At 54.6% G+C, this 16,599-nt stretch overlaps 1 protein-coding gene across 1 annotated transcript; it reads left to right on the top strand.

The window, feature by feature from the left end:
* Nucleotides 1-4,507: 4,507 nt before the first annotated feature.
* Nucleotides 4,508-15,052, top strand: ATP6V0C (ATPase H+ transporting V0 subunit c). The gene is made up of 3 exons (XM_084536841.1): nt 4,508-4,776; nt 13,172-13,355; nt 14,222-15,052. The coding sequence occupies exons 1-3, from the start codon at nt 4,701-4,703 to the stop codon at nt 14,424-14,426; spliced, it is 465 nt and encodes a 154-aa protein (XP_084392967.1). The 5' UTR covers nt 4,508-4,700; the 3' UTR covers nt 14,427-15,052.
* Nucleotides 15,053-16,599: the final 1,547 nt, after the last annotated feature.

Consider the following 16,599-nt stretch of genomic DNA (forward strand, 5'->3'; position numbering starts at 1 on the left):
TTTGCTAATGAGCAATGTGATTGTGTGCAGAAATTGCAGAAGTAGAAACCACAGGGGGAATAACTGGCTACCAGAGGCAATTCGATGAACACGAGTTTGACACGCCGGGGGGTGGTATGGGCAAGTATTGGAGGTTTCCAAAGAAGAGTCAAAGCCCCTCTCCTCCTGTGGTGGTTGCCCTGATCACATTTAGTACTCCGACCGTTTTGGAGCTGCTCAAATGAGAAATTCTCCCTAGGTTGCCAGGCTGTGTTTGGGAAGGGAGCTGTGCTGTGCTCTCCTTTGGCAGCAGGCAGCAGCCCAGGGCCACGTCCTGTCCGTGGGGGCCTCCAGCCAGTGCCTGCTCCCACTCCTGGGCTGCCCCAAGGGGCTGTACGTGAAGAAAGAGCATCTGGGACAAGCCAAAGGATAAAAGGAAGGGCAGGGGCTTGGCGTGTAAGTCAGCATAAACAAGGTCCTTTGGCCTGAATTGCGCCTCATGACTACTGCTGCGATTCCTCTCTGGTACAGCCAGAACCTGCTTGCAGGGGCTGGATCTGTGTTTCCTGGTACACAAGGCAAGGGGACGTTCTTGGCAGCATCGGCACTAGCCCGTTCTTGTTCCTGTCCTTACACTGATGTTTTTTTTTTGAGGCAAAGGATGTGTTTAGGGGCTTAATGTTTAATCTGCAGCCTGCTCTAGCCAAGAGGACTTTCAGAGGTGAAAGGGAGCTGGAAGCTTGCTGCACAGGGCCCTTGTCCTTCCCAGCAGCTGTGCAGAGCTGGCCAGGCCTGAGATCTTGGGAAGCGCCGGGATGTGAAATCTGGGGCTGAGGAATCGTGTGTGCGCCTGGTGTGTGCATCAGCGAGTGTTACTGATTCACAGGAGGCAGCCTGAGCTGGGGAGCTATTCCTGACCTGCCCCTGGGTCAGCTGAGGGGAAAAACCTCGCTGTGGAAGAAACGGAAAATCTCCCTGTGGGGGAGGAAACCTCCCCATGCTCAGCTGGGTGCGAGGGGTGCAGCGGGATGGGCGAGACCCCCGGGAAGGCTGTGGGAGGAAGCACAGGCAGCTCTGCCTCCCAGCAGCTAGAAAGTGGCTGAGATCTCCTCAGCAAAGGGGCTCGGAGCGAAGGCAGCCCCTCATGTTGCTGGGCAGTGCCAGCAGGGACCACCAGGCCCCTCTCCCACACAGGGCTGAGAGGACAGGCCCAGCACGGTGCCAGGCTCCTGGTGAAGGCCTTGAGGGCCAATACCAGCACCAGCACCCTGCCCACAGGGCTGAGCTGCTCCCCTGGTGGGTGTCTGAGGGGCTCCAGGCCCCCCATGGCAGCGCAGGCCCCGCTCCCTGCCTGCCTCCCATCGGGGGCATTTCCCTCCCTCCCCCAGAAGAGACAAAGGAGTCACAAAGCTGGGGTTGTTCCCGCTGGGTTTGATCCCATTTCATAAACCCCAGTGCACCTCAAGCCCCACACATCTATTTCAAACATTAATATTGCTGCACAGAATCAGCTGCTTTTATTGCTCTGCATATGCTGTCCTTCAGTTTCTGCACTGCACTCAGGATAAAAAGGGGGGTACAAGGAGGAACTGAGGGTTTCCATGCATGTCCCGTATTTCCACTGAGTCTCCTCTAACTCTTCCCCTTTTCTGGACAGATGTCCCCATGTGATCTTTTGTCATCCGCCTGGCTTTACCCCTCTCATTCACATTTCCTGAACTTTGCTGTCAGCTGTGTCTCCTTGAAATCACAGTGGTGGAAGCAGCCGTGCTTTTCCTCCCTGAGCAAAGAGCCCAAATTTGATATCTCCCTACAGCTCTAAGGTGAGCTGTGCCTGCTGGACCCACGCTGAAGCATCCCGGGCTGCAGCAGAGGGCTGGGCTTTGGAAACTCTGGCACCAGCCAGAGCCAGAGCTATGGCTTTGACGTTGGTGAGGTGAGCACATCCTGCAGCTCCCCTTGGAGAGGCACAGGGTCACTTCTACCAAATGTCATTTCTTGGGCGTTTGTCCCTTGGGGGCTCTCACCACCAGTGCTGGCCACAGCAGGACTCAGCTGCAGCTCTCCCAGCGGTCAGCTAACCCTCCTCCCGCACCCTGACGGCGTCTGCGCGGGGTCCTGGAGGAGAGGAACTGCCTGGGAGCAAGATGTGAAACCCAGGAAGCAGAACTCAAAAAAAAAAGAGGCTTGCCCCCTCCAATTCCCGCATCCCCCTCCTCCAAGCTTTGGCACGGTCCCGTGGCCTCTTGGCAGACCCAGCGGCTGCTGGCAGAGCCGTCGGGTGCGGAGTTGCTGGGAGCGAGCCCTCACGGCCTCAGCCTTGGGTGCTGGCGGTGGCTCCTTCAGCAGAGCAAAAAAAAAAAAAAAAAAAAAAAAGGAAATACTGGGCCAAAAGAGAAATAACAAAACCAAAGGAAAACGCTTCTCTGTTTCAGTTTCTCTTTGCTAAACAAGAGATAACTGAGCGCTGTTTGACTTGGCTCCCTTGCAGCATTTTGTTTGGGTGCTCCAAGCAGCGAGGACACAGCTGGGAAGGCGGCTGGGGAAGCAGGCACACACATCCCTTGCCCAGGGTCTCGACAGTCAGGTGGGGCTGCAGGGCAAAGCTGGGCAGCAGGAATACCTGTGATACCTGTGCCTCCTGAGAGGGTTTTGGGGTGACCAAACAAACCACCTGCGCTGCATCCCACAGAGCCAGCAATCGCCCAACACCAGCAGTGCCATGCAGCTTCCACCAGCAGCTGTGGTGATGCGGGGCCGAGCTGTGTTTCCTCCAGCCTCCTGCAGCAGGTCCCGGGGGCAGTCCTGACCTGACCCCGCTGCCGGCACCTCGCCAGGGAGAGGGAGATATTTTGGGGGGCTCAGAGCCTGCAGCAATGGGGGCACAGCAGGGACAGGAGCATGGAGAAAGCAGCTACTCGACACACCACCCCCAGGGGCTGAAGGGATGGGAGGAACAACGGTGATTTCCCACCTGCATTCACCCACAGGGCAGCAAAAAATAATTGTGATACAGAAAAGGGAGAAAACAGTTTTTAGCAGGGCAAGAAAGCAGGATGGGGATCAGTTCGTTAGGCCCCAAGTAGAGGGAGGGAATCCCGATGTGCAAACTGCCCCAGCCCTGGCAGACCCCTGGCAGAGAGGGGAGCTGTGCCCCCGGGACATGGGGCGCAGGGAGCAGCCGAGGACGAGCCCACAGGAGCACCAGCCCCCAGCCCCATGACTCCACCATGTGATTTTGGTGAGATTTGGGTGAGACACCACGGCAGACGCTGAATCAGGGAACGCCGTGGCTGGGTTTGCCCCCTTCCCAGTGGCTGAGGGTGACGGCCCCGCCACCAGCACTGCCCTTCCCTCGCTGCTGGCACTGGCTCAGCTCCATGACCCCTTGGGACCCGTCCCCAGCCCTGGCCGGGCTGCTGTGAGCTGAGCTGGGGGCTCCTGGCCAGCCTGGGGCATTTTTAGGACATTAGCACCAGGTCAGGTGCTGCCCCAGGCAGTGCCTCCCCTCCATGTAGCCCACAGCCACACCATGTCACCAGGGTGCATGCAGCCAGGGCTGACCTGGGCTAGGCATTGCTAGGCAAAAAAAGAAAAGAAAAGAAAAGAAAAGAAAAGAAAAGAAAAGAAAAGAAAAGAAAAGAAAAGAAAAGAAAAGAAAAGAAAAGAAAAGAAAAGAAAAGAAAAGAAAAGAAAGAAAAAAGATGTCCAGATTTATTAGACGTGTAGTGCTGGAGAACTGAAACCCGGAGATGTCACCTGAGCCACAAGTGAGGAGCATGGAAAGGGGGTTAGGGAGGGACATGAGGGCAGCGTCCTGGCCCTCTGCTCTGCAGGGGCAGCTCGCATGCCTTCCTCCTGCAGAGATTTCACCTAAACCCTACAGGTTTAGGGTTTAACCCTAAACCCTACAGGAACCTAGGGTTTAGGTGAAATCTCTGCTTCTTGGGGCCCTGCCCGCAGGGCGGCGGCTCGGGGCACCCCGCTGCCCGCTGGAGATCCTCGCTGGCGCTGAGAGCGCTGCCCTGGCTGAGGCACCGCGGGGCGCGGTGGCGGTGCAGGAGGCGCAGGGCGGCCCCGGGGCCCCTTTTCTGCCCCCTCGGCCCCAGCCCAGCGCCCGGGTCCGCGCCGCGCGCCCACGCGGCCTCGAGGACGCGCCCGCCGCGCGCTCCCGCTGCCGGGGGCGGGGCCTCCTTCAAGCCCCGCCCCCTATGCTAATGAGCGCTGACTCACGCTGGGACCGAACCACCGCCTGGAGGGGGGGGGGGCGGAGAGGGAAGGGGGCGCCCAGCGGCGGCCGCAGAGCCCCCGGGCCCTGTGAGGGACGCGGCGGCGGCAGCGCCCCGGGGCCGCTCCCGTTCCCGGGGATCGCTGGGGAAGAGCGGAGGGGGGAGGAGGAGGCGGCGGGGCGGCCCCGCGCGGTGCCCGCGTGGTAGCGGCCGGGCGGGGGCGGCGTGAGGGGGGCGGCGCGGCGCCATCTTGTGCTGCGGGGCCGTATTTAGGGCGCGGCGCCCGGCCCCGCCGCGCAGTGCCCACAGCGCCCGGCCCCGCCCCGCCTCTCCCCGCCCCGCCGCGCCTCCGCCATTTTGTGGCCGGCCGCTGCCCGCGGAGGACGGCGCCGCAGCAGCAGCAGCGCAGCTCGGCCTCCCTCCCTGCTACCCGCCCTCCCTCCCCGCTCGCAGCCTCGCCTCGCCCCGGCCTCCTCCCCCGCCGCCGCCGCCATGTCGTCCGACAGCACCCCCGAGTACGCCTCCTTCTTCGCCGTGATGGGCGCCTCGGCCGCCATGGTCTTCAGCGGTGAGCGCGGGGCCGGGGGGGGCTACGGGGGGCTGTGGGGGCTGAGCGGGGCCCTCCCCGCACCTCCCCCCCCCCTCTGAGGGGTGCGCGCGGGGCCGCGCCGGGCGCTGCGGGGGCGGCCGCGGCCCCCTCCTTCCCCCTCCCTTCCCCTCCCCCGCCCCGGGAGCGCGCCGGGGAGGGGCTCGCGCCGCCCCCCCCCCCTCCATCCGGGCACCCGGCAGCGGCGGAGGGGTCTGCGCGCGTGACGTCACCGCGGAGCCCCCCCCCACGTGACTGCGGCGCCGGCGGGGGCGGCCCCGGGCTGCGGCCTCGGCACCCCCCAACCCCCACCCCCCCACCCCGCATCCCGGGGCCGTGCTGGGGAGCCCCCGGTGCGGTGCCACCTGGGGGGGCCTCACGGGGCTGCCCCGGTGCTGAGGGATGCGGTAATAGCCCCACAGCCATGGGGTGAAGCGCCTCTGAGGAGCTGCTTGCACTGGCTGCCCCCCCAGCCAGGCTCCCAGCTGAGCAGGGGAAGCGCTTGGGTTCAGAGCCGGCTCTGCCTCGAGCTGTGTGTGTGTTGCTGCTGCCCGTGCCCTTGGCTTCCCTCGCACTAAAGCAGCCCCTCAGAGGGTAGGTAGATCCGGAAGGCGAGCCTGCAGAAGCTGTTCCTGGTTGAGTCATGCGGTAGGTCAGGCTGTGTGAAGAGTGAAGTGTACAGGAGGCTGTAAAATGTCCAGGGGCAGCTGTTCAGCTGTGCTGGTGCTGGTGGTGTGGACCGGTGGCAGGTTTTACCCCAGTGGTGTTCATGGCTTGTCGCTTGCCATGGAAAGGCCTGGCTGGGTGTGTCGAGTCTTGGGTAGTGCCCAGCAGCAGGATGCAGATATCTGGGGCTGATGGCAGCTAGTGGCCTGCTGCCGTGGAGTTCAAACACTGTACTCGTGCCTGACACATTAGGGCTTTCCTGAAAACTGCCTGGAGTGCTATGGAAGCCAACCTGAGACTGCTTGACCTGCCTGTCAGCTGGTGACAGCAGCAGAGGAATTGACCGAGTTGGTTGTAGGAGAAAAGTGAAATGAGAGTTGGCAGGTGAGTGCCTTCGGTAGTGGCAGTGAATAAGATCTTCAATGACTGCTTCCTCAAGGCAGCTCAGTATTTAATTCCTCTCCCAAAATCCTACTGGGAGCAGAAGAGCAGCGTGCGGCCTTCCAGGGGCTTTGTGATGTTTGCTTCAGCAGAAGGCACGGTGAGGGCCGCAGAGATGAGTCAACGTTCTAATAAAAATCCAAAGCCTCGCTTGGCACATCTGAGCTAGAAGTGAAACCACCTGGATGCTGCGGGTTTGGTGAACGTTGTATTGGGAGGCTGCAAGTTCAAGAAGGGTGGTGCTGGGTAGCTCAGCCTGGGTGCTGAAGCTGTGCTGCTGAGGGTTTGGTACCTACAGTGCTGCTGGTACGTGACTGCTCTGCTGTTGCAGAGTCAGATGATCCTCAGAGCAGCAAGTTGGAGCCGTTTGGTCTCTTGTTGGGGCCTAAGCACATCTGGTGAGCTCGTTACTGGAGGAAATCTAAATGGAATGCAGATACTGCTGATGCAGAACTATTCCTCAGTTGTGAACATAACTGAATTGCTTGTTTAGTGAAGTAACTTGTTTAAGGAAGTTTGGCATGGGTGCCAGCACGGGGTGAGCTGAAACTTGCCGTGTCATGCAGCTTTCTGGGTTGGGATGTGGTTCCGTGGCATGTGCTGATGCTAATTGAACTGTTCTAAAAGCAAACTTCAGAGCAAGGACCCAAGGCTGGTTGGACAAACAGCGCAGAAGCAGCTAAAGATGGGTGTTAACTGGCTCGGTGATCACGTCTGACTCACGGATCTAAAGATCAGATTCTTGTGGGGTTTGGATTTCAGAGGCCTGTTTGTAGTAAACATGGTGAGTTTCATACTGTCCGGGCTAGTTTGATGTGAAAACAGGCAACTTCAGGCAGTGCTGTTTGATGTTTGCACATTAACAGCTGATGCTACAGAGATAGCAGAACTCGTTCTGGTCAGCCAGTGCTGATAGCAGCTCGGGAGGCTGAAGGAGGCTGCTGTGACCTTGGCTGTCATGGAGCCTGCTCACTCACCGGCTGGTTCCAACCCGTTCTGGTGGCCGGGGTTCCTTTATTCCCCATGTGCAGGACACGGAGCTGGCTCAGTGTCAGGTGCTGTTGAGTGATCAAATTGTAGAGGCTTTTCCATGTGACTTCTGCTTGCCAGAAATGAAGAAGCACGATGTTGGGAAAAGCTGCCTGATGCTGTGCGTGCTGAGTCTCCCAGGAGGATGTGGTGGCCTGGGCTCACTGCTTGGGGCCCCCAGAATGGGAACTGGGGTCCTGCTGGGGGGGGGGGGACGGGACATCAGCTGCCGTGGGTGCTGGGTCAGGCATCTGCAAGGCTGCTGATGAAGAGGGCTCTGGCCAGTGGTGTTAAGGTTCATCCTGTGTCCTGCTTCACATTGCTGCTGCATATTTAACAAAACACTCTATTTTAAACTAGGGACCCCAGTGCTGTAGCTGTTGGCAAGCTAATTAAGCTAATTAAGTGGCTGTCCCACCCGTGCATACCCCACCCCCTGGAATGGCTGGCTCAGAGCAGCACTCCTGCAGCTCACAGCCCTGCGCAGACTGGCTCTGGAAGGCTGCGTGGCTCCAGTTGGTACCCTTGAGGGCAAATGGCACTTGTGCATCCTGAAATGCTGGCTCTTGGTGGGAGGGGAGCTGCAGTAAGGATGCGTGGACCTCATGGAAGAGGAGCTTGCAGGCTCCTTGGGTGCAACTTGCAGGTAACAAAACGAGATGGCAGAACAGAGGCGCGGTCTCCGTTCCAAATCAAAAGAGCTCTGAAGGCCGAGTGGTTGGGGCAGGAGCACTCAGTGGGTCATGGCAGCTACAAGTTAGGATGTAATTTCCACTCAGTAAATTCTAGGGTCTGGAACTTGGAAACCAGATCTGGCATCGGTACAAACAGAACCAGTCCTTAACTATCGGCTCTGCAAGACCTGGCTGAAGCAGGTGTTGTGCTGCTTGTGCTTTGTACATGGTGGGATTCCTGTCTCATCCCAAAGGCACTGCAGACTTTGAAGCCTGGAGGTGTTTGCCCCCTGGTGGGAACACGCAGAGCAGTAGCAGTGGAGATGACTGCCAGGTGCCTCAGGACCTGCTGGTCAACTTCCTTTTCCTTCCTAGAAGGAGCCTTTGCGGTCTGTCCAGAGTCCGACTGGTTGCAGGCTGAGAAACTACAGCCTGATCAAGCTCTAGGTGATTTAAAAAATAAAAAATAAAAACGTAGCTTCACAGCAGTGTGCTTCTGTCTGCTTGCTGCCTTCACAAAACAGCAAAGCACAACCTGCTGGGCTTATTCCCTTGCAGTGGGGAGCACAAGGCCGAGCTGGTCGGGCCACGTGCGTGTCTGAACGTTGCTGAACACGCTTCGGAAATGAGGCTTGGGAGCTGTGGGTGCCTCCTGTGAGCGGCTGGTGTGAGCTGTGAGTGTTCCTCCAGGCTGGTACGTGGGGCATCTCCACAGCCAGCACCTGCAGTGGAGTGGTGCACCCCGAAATGGGTCATCTGGGGGTTGCAGGAGGGCTGATGTGATAAAGGAATGTAAGTAACGAGCCACCAGGCCTGCTGCTTGCTGGAGTAAGTCAGTGCTCCTGGGGAAGGTTAGCTCCTACCATACCGATTAAAAATGCTCCTGGCTTCTGTGTAGTGTCGCAGACTGCACACAGGACCAACTGCAGAAGTCCCAGCTCCTCGGGCAGCTGACTCGTACCCCTTCTTATTTTGGGCTGCTGCTTCTGCAGCAAAACCATGAGGAGCTGCGACTCGAAAACACTTCAGTTCCCAAACGTGCTGAACAGGAGCGATTGCCTGTTAGCCTTGCAGGCTGATTCTGACGATTTTGACAGTGCTGCAAGCTGCTAGCTCTGAGCTTACTGGAGTCTGCAAGGAGCTCTGAGCACTTGGTGCTGGCTGGCAGGAGCTCAGTGTGAGCTGGCAGGGTGTGCTTGCAGCATCCTGCGCTGCACCGACAGCAGCGTGGGCAGCAGGGCAGGGAGGGGATTGTGCCCCTCTGCTCTGGGCCCCAGCACAAGAAGGACACGGAGCTGTTACAGCAGGTTTGGAGGAGGGCCGTGAGGATGCTCGGGGGCTGGAGCTCCTCTGCTGTGAAGCCTGGCTGGGGTAGCTGGGGGTGCTCAGCCTGGAGAGGAGAAGGCTCCGGGGAGACCCCACAGAGGCCTCCCAGCCCCTGTAGGGGGTTATAGGAGAGGTCACAGTGTGCCCTTTTTGGCAGGGGTGTAGTGACAGGGCAAGGGGGAATGGTTTTAAACTAAAAGAGGGTGGACCTAGATTAGATATCCAGAAGAAATTCTTTACTCAGAGGGCGGTGAGGCCCTGGCCCAGGCTGCTCAGAGGAGCTGTGGGTGCCCCATCCGGGCAGTGCCCAAGGCCAGGCTGGGTGGGTTGTGAGCGACCTGGTGTGATGGGAGGGGTCCCTGCACCTGGTGGGGGTTGGATGCAGGTGACCTTTGAGGTCTCCTCCAACCCAAACCATTCTCTGACTCCATAAATCCACGTGCCCTTGCGTGCTTAGGGGAGGACAGAGAAGCACAGCCTCCCTGGTGCTGGAGCAGCTCCGGAGCTGTAGGATGCTCATCTCTCCCCCCGTGATCCCTGGGGATGGGCTGCGGCCCTCAGCCAGCGAGGTCTGGGTGTGTGCGGGCTCAGGTGCTGCTCCTGTAGCTGCCCTTCCTGGGGAGATGCAGATGTGCGCCTGAACAGCTTTTCTTCAAGGCATCCATGGAGTGTTACTGTCACCTGGTGCAGAGCTGTGGTGAACTTGGTGTGGAGACACACCACACCAGTGGGGGAAAAATGGAAACATTTCATTTGAAAATGACTGAGTTCCTGGAACGGCACAGCAAGGGCTGTACTTGACCTGGGTGCAGCCTCCTGTGGAGTTCTCCAGCTGGCTGACAACTGCCCGAGAATGAGCAGGTCTTCAGGTGAAGCCATGCCTCCTGTCTGCTTCAAGGCAGGACTGCCTGCTGCGTGTGGGAGCCCCTCTGATGTCGGATAATTATGACAGGCTCCAGAGGCAAGCCTTTATCCGGGATGATCTCTCAGATTTCCGATTGCAGTGCCGCTGTCTGGTATCACTGCAAGTTTGACTGGTGTCACTCGCTCACTTCCAAATGCAAGGAAATGCAGCTCATTCACGTGCTGGAAGCCTTTCCTCTGCCCCTGCTGTGTGCAGACACCTTCCCATGGTGGAAGGCGCTGGCTCCGAAGGGACCCGATGGTGCTGCGCTGTGTGAGGCTGCTGCTGCCCTTCTGTATGCTTGGGCTGAGCACGGGTGGGTTCGTTGCAGCTGCTGAGACTGCAAGAAGCAATATGTCTGCAAGGGGTTCTTGGACTTGAAGGCTTCTTACAGTCACTGGAGGTGCACATCTGACTGCAGAAGTTGTCTGTGTGTGCCTGCAGAGCTTCCCAGAAGCAATGTAATTCTCTTGGCAGTAGCCCCTTCCTTACTGAGGGGAGGTCACCTGAGGTGACGGGCAGCTATCTTAGCTCAAGATTACCGTGCTCAGTGCGTGACCTTACCGAACGTCCTAACTGCAGCTACAGAAGGTTGGTCCCATTACTTCCGCAGCTCTCTTCACACCTGGCTTTCTGGGACTTCAGAGAGCAGCCTTCAAATTCATCCACCGCGTTCTAGTGCTGTGCGAAGTGCATCTGCTTCCAGCATTAGCAGGTGGCAGGGGGTGTGGAGCTGGCCGAGGTGCCACTGGTGGAATGAGGTGGGGCTGTGCTCCGGGAATGCAGTGCTGCTGTAACAGAGCTGTGCGAGGAGCGCTTCTCGGGCTAGTGAAGAGTGAGCTGTAAGGCAGTGGAGGTGCAGTGAGCTCTGGTGTAAGCCTGCTGGTGGAGATGCTGCTGAACAAGAAGCCGCAGCTGTGCCAAGCTCTGGGGCTGGGTGTGTGGCGTTCGGCCGTCTTGCTGGGACTGTAGTAGCTCTTCAGCACCACCCCAGAATTCGAGCTGTGTGACAGCTCGCTGCCCTTTATATGTTAATGCATTTAAATGCAGTGAAAGGTGTAAGTTGCCTGTCTTGTAGAATTGGGAACTGATAACTGGGAATTAACAAGCTTGCTTTGATCATCATCCTGCCCCGAAAGCCGAAGCAGGCTGGCTTTCTGGAAGTGGTGTTACAAAACCAGCTGCTGTAATCCATTGCCACATGAATGGCAACGCCTCTCAGTAACTTCAGGCTGGGAGGAAGTAGTGACTGATCTGGTTTCGAGTAGTGAACTTTGCTTCTCTTGCAAGCCTTTTTTCTTTCTGGAGAGAACTAAAAAAGGTTAGGTAGAGAAATGGCCTCTGCCAAATGCTTTGGTCTGGATGTAGACAGTCTGAACCTTGATTCCCCTGGTATCCAGCCCCTAGGAAATACTTCTCCAGAAGAAAGGCTTCCTAATTCCAGCTAGAGTAACTCCATAGCTGTCCTAAGCAGTAGAATCATTGATATTGCTGTTTGACTTTATACACTTTTTTGGGGCTTAGCTTGCATTTCCAGGTGAAACTTGTCTCGTGGTTTTGGCTTGTGCTTCCAAGAAAGCTGCAGAATTGGAGTGGTCTAGTCCTGAGCAGCTTTTTACATCTGCCTCCTTTATAGCTAAGACTTTAAAAGGAAGAGGATCCAGGCTACAGGAGGCTAAAGAGCTTTGCTAATGCAGAACTAATTTGTAGTTGATGAGGCTTTCTGTTCAAGTCTTTGTAACTAAAATAACTTCTGGTAGTGAGTCCTGTGTTACTGCAGCAGTAGAACCCTCATTAATCTTCTGAAGTTTTGCAATGCAAAGCAAGGAGGATTACTGCTCAGCTCTTGGCTGCATGAAGTTGCCTCCCAATACTGAGAATTGGGGAAGTGCTTAGCCTAAGCCCTCTGAATACCTCAGCAACTCCTTTGGGCCACGTGCGACATTCTGCACTTGAAAACTGGTGTAAGAGGCAGCAGCAGGTCTTCGTGGAACAGCCTCTGCTAGAGAAAACTCAGTTCTTAAAAGTGATGGACCAGAGTTGCATATAAGAAGTCCTGAACAGTCCAGGCACTTGAAATCCCTGTAGATTTAACGCTCTCCAGTGACCTTGGTGAGCAGGCAAAAGAAGTTTCATTGTAGTTAAACAGGACTGTTACCTTTGAATGTCAACCTGGTGGTGTCTGAAAAAACTTTCCCTTGTAAAGAGCTGGTTGTGCTGCTTCAAGCGTGGTTGTGGATGGCTGCGTGCTGTCTCCTGGGTGGCAGTGAGTGCAGGTAGAGGTTTCTGAAATGCTGCAGCATGTGGCTGAAAGAAAAGGGATCTTCCTGAGTAGTTCAGAATCACAGAACGAGGTAGGCATTGAAGCTCGTGTGAAACTGGTATAAAACTTTCAGGACAGAAGCTATTTTTTTGGGGTAGTACTCTGGGACTCTTGTTTCTAACAGCTCTCACCTAAGGTGACAAGCCTGTGTTCTGCCTTGAAAAACAAGCTTTGGGTTTGTGTGTTAGTGGCTGCATGTTCAAATAGCTGTCAAGGTGATCAGCAGGCCTCGGGGCTAAGGTGGTTGTGACCATCCCGAAGCTGTGAGCTGTGCCGTTCCGTTCTGTGGCTCCAGCAGCTGCAATCCTGAATCCTTCACAGGCGGGGTGTGCATGGAAGGAGTCCCTTCAAGGGCTGAAGCGCAGCAATAATATGAGTGTTCATTGCAGCTTCAAAATGTTTCTGATGGAGCTGAAACTGCACGTTTAACTCCAGGTCAGAGCACCGACCAGATGCCTTTTGTGGTAGAAAAGGCCCCGTGAAGGATAGCACAAGGCAACTTGTTAAACATGGGCTGATTTCTTAAATGCACCCAAAGTATCTCAAAGTTCAGCAGTGGGAAAACCTACTTCTGTCAGGCAACATCCCCCTGCAGTAACAAGACACTTTTTTTTTTTCCCTCTAGTTCAACTGAGCCTCTGCAGTCTGGGTGCTGGGAGGGCACAAATGCTGAAGTAATGTGTTCATATTCAGACCTTGGGATTTGGCTACTAAATGGGGAATGTGTCTGCAGGGGTGTGTGGCTAGCCTCATGGCAGGGTGGCTTCTTAGAGGATGTTCTGTGGCCAGTGGTACTTGACTGGCACCATTTTGTTTATCTAGTTCCAGTCTGGGACTGGTAAGTCACTTCCCCATCCCCTAAGGGAGTATTCCCGTCTGACAAACCAAGCAGTCAAGTGACTCTTTGACTTGCACAATCCTTCCTCTTGCTGACCTCGGCTGTCCTAATGCTGCAGTGTAACAAAGGCCGTGTTATTTGGGGACCTGCCTAATGTTTTCTTTTTTACCTTCCAGCCTTGGGAGCCGCTTATGGAACCGCAAAGAGCGGCACGGGTATTGCAGCCATGTCTGTCATGAGGCCTGAGCTCATCATGAAGTCAATTATTCCTGTCGTCATGGCGGGTATTATAGCTATCTACGGCCTCGTAGTGGCGGTCCTCATTGCCAATGCCCTTTCACCTTCCATCACACTATTCAAGTAAGTTATATCCCTGTTGGTGTCACTGAAGTCTGTTCTATCAATATTTTGCTGCTGCTGAATGGGTAGATTTTGCTGAAGACCCTGGGAGGACTGTTAGCACAGCTGGCTGTAAATCCGAAATGCTCCTAACCCGAGCTCTGCAGTACAGACTGGATTTCAGCTGTCCTACGCAGTGCCATAGCCTCACGGGTAGTGGTGTATTAGCTAACATCATAACAGCAGGCAATATCACTGCAAGTAATGTCATGGTTTATGGCTTGAATGAAACTGTACAGACAGTCTGGGGATAGGAGGGTGAGTTTGTTTTGTGGTATCAGATTCTAGAGCTGGAGTGCACACGTTTTTCCAGGAGTTAATGAAGGTCTGAATAGCTCTCCTGTTGCCTGGGAAGTGCCAATGAATAATTAACAATGCTTGCTGCTTTACACCTTGGTAAAGCAATCCTCAGGCTGTACATCGTACCTTCGTACCAGCTATAGTCTGAAACTTAATCTCAACTTCTGAGAAGAGCTGGAACTGGCGTGGCTGTCAGAGCAGAACAATGCTTCTGTGAGGCCTAACAATCGGTACCGATGCCGCTGAATGAGCTACAGCAGGTGAGCACTGTGTTTGGCTGAGCAGTGAGCCTCGATCCAAGGTAGAACAGGTAGAAAAGGTCCTTTGCAGGTACCCCTGCCTGGAAAATCAGGCTGTTCTTGTCTGACATACAGGAGGGGTTAACATGTATAACTCCTGCAGCGCAAGAGGCCTTAGAATGACCTGGCTGTGCTGTGGCAGAATAATGGGGCGGGGAGATTAGCCTGAAGTCAGAGGGTTGGGTGTCCTGTTGCTTGCCACTGAATCTTTCCTTCTCTGTCCCACAGGAGCTTTCTTCAGCTGGGCGCTGGCTTGAGCGTGGGCCTCAGTGGGCTGGCTGCTGGCTTCGCCATTGGCATCGTGGGCGATGCAGGTGTACGGGGAACAGCGCAGCAGCCCAGGTTATTTGTGGGCATGATCCTGATTTTGATCTTCGCTGAAGTCTTGGGTCTCTATGGCCTCATTGTTGCCCTTATCCTCTCCACAAAGTAAATGTCGCAGTATGATGTAAAGAGATGTAACAAATCAACATTTAAAGCTCCAGAATGAAAATGGTTTCTCCAATGTGTACAGTTGTCCCAATTTGGTAGTTGATCTCTTGTAAATGCGCAATGTACGTTAGTGACTCGTCTGTCCTGTGTGTATTTCAATATTAAATTGGATGGGCTGCTCCAAGCCTGTTGCATGGCTTGGGGTGGCCTGCGTGCAATTTTCCACCCATTGCTGTTAGTACTTTATGTATAAATATGAACTAGAAATGTAATTTTTCTCTTCACTGGATGTTTATTTATAAAAGACTTGACATGTTCATACATCTATGGAGCAAGGATTTTCAATTTCCCATGCTATATATATTAATCTTATATATAGGTAGATTACACTGTGGGGTCAATTGTAAGTGCAGAGAATTCCTTGGATGTAACTTTGATTCTAAAGATTGCTGTAGTGTCCTGGTATTGGAGTATGAGAATTTCGTGTTTTATTACAGCAATTGTCCGAAACACTCCCGTGTTTCAGTAGTAACTGCGTATGCTCTGGCATCAGAGTTGTGCACCCAGTGTTGGGTTACAAACTTATACCATGTTTCCAAATAAAAATTCCTCACTACATTGCTGTAATGACTCCTCTGCCTCTGATTTAATGCTTTAGCTGCTCCTTTAGGAGGAGGAGGGATTCCCTGGAGGGGAGGCAGGTTCTTCCAAGTGACTGAGCACTGCACCAAGAGTCATGTCATCAGCTGCTAAAGCATTCCCTCTTCGTGGTCAAAGAGCAATGACTGCTGCTTCCAACTGCTGCACAGGGGAGCACTTGAGAGCAGGAATGTGAGGCTGTTGCAGTGCTTGCCCCCTGCCTGCCTGGTGCATTTTGCTCTGTGTTGTACGGCGGTGCCGTGTAGCTGACTGCAGCATGACCTGACCAGGCCCAGTCATGGCGCAAGGGTGCTGGCTGCAGCATGTGACAAGGAACGGGAGCTGCCAAGGAGCTTGTAGGCAGCTTGTCCTTCTGATTGCACTGCAGAAACTTGGCTGGATGGAAAGCTGCACTGTGAGTAGCAATTGCTGCTGGAGTACCTGAACAATAGTCTCATCAGCAAAATGGGTTCATTCAAGAACTCGTATTTTTAACTTCCAAATCAGGAGCATTCAAGCTGAGAAGTTCTGCTCTTGCAGCTAGCAAATACTGAAGCAATCTCCTCTTGCCTTGGGGATATCTGAATGTCACAGCAACACTGTGAGATGTGTTGGAGCCATGGCAATTGTTCCAGGTTGTGTTTGGGATGTATGTCACCTTAATCTTACTTGCATAGTTTGGGGAACAGAGGAAGCTTTTATTGGTTCAAGCCAAAGTGTTGTTAAACGTAGATACTTAGAAATACCTTGATAATCAATAATCTGCCTGGGCAGTGCTGCACCTCTTGTATACCTGTGTAGGAAAGAGGTCTGAAGTAATGAAGAGCTGTGTCCAGCTGTCAGAGCTCTGGGAGTGACTTGGGTAACACAAATACAGCTTCTAACCTGGTGGTAAGTCACACCTTCAGAGCAGCTTGTCTCCAGCCTAGGGACCACTTGGTAATATTGTTGGTTATCACTAATTATTAATCAATTAACTGGTTTGTTTCTTAAAAGGATGGTGTGAATGCATGTAACGTGCTGTCAGCTGCTGGGCTTGGGGGTGCTCCTGCTTTTATGTTCAGAGTGGCTTTACTGGGTGACAGTCCCAGCAGTGGTACCGTAGTGCTTTGGGGTTGGGGCAGGGTGCAGAGATAGTTGGTTTGTGGAAAATCCTGGAGTTCTGAAGCATTGGATGGGAAGGGGAGAATTTCCTCAGTTTCCTGATCTGAATCGTGTTGCTCACTTTTTCCTGAGCAAAAACAGACTATAAAGCTTTACCTGGGCATTCTAAACATTTGTGCAAACTGTAGCATAATGCTCTGCAGTGAGTGTCTTGCTACTTCTGCAAGAAGTTCTGGCTGAGATTGCAGCTGGGAGGCCTGAAGGCTGGATTCATGCTCTGGAAAGCATGCTGCATACGCTTCTGTCTTGCAGCTCTGCTCTGAGGAGTTGCATTGTGATTGTGCAGCAGGAGGGGAGATGTGCCTGGCTGGGGTGCAGCTGTTCGAGAACTTCTATCTTCTTTAGGCAGGACTAGCTGCCAGCTTTGTTTT

This window comes from Aythya ferina (genome assembly GCF_964211825.1).
Source record: "Aythya ferina genome assembly, chromosome: 15".
Lineage (NCBI taxonomy): Eukaryota > Metazoa > Chordata > Aves > Anseriformes > Anatidae > Aythya > Aythya ferina.

Excerpts from the sequence above, each read along its gene's own strand:
- ATP6V0C (XM_084536841.1), top strand. The coding sequence starts at position 4,701 with ATGTCGTCCGACAGCACCCCCGAGTACGCCTCCTTCTTCGCCGTGATG. Across the intron at positions 4,777-13,171 it reads GGCCGCCATGGTCTTCAGCG|CCTTGGGAGCCGCTTATGGA; the intron begins GTGAGCGCGGGG and ends TTTACCTTCCAG. Across the intron at positions 13,356-14,221 it reads CCTTCCATCACACTATTCAA|GAGCTTTCTTCAGCTGGGCG; the intron begins GTAAGTTATATC and ends TCTGTCCCACAG.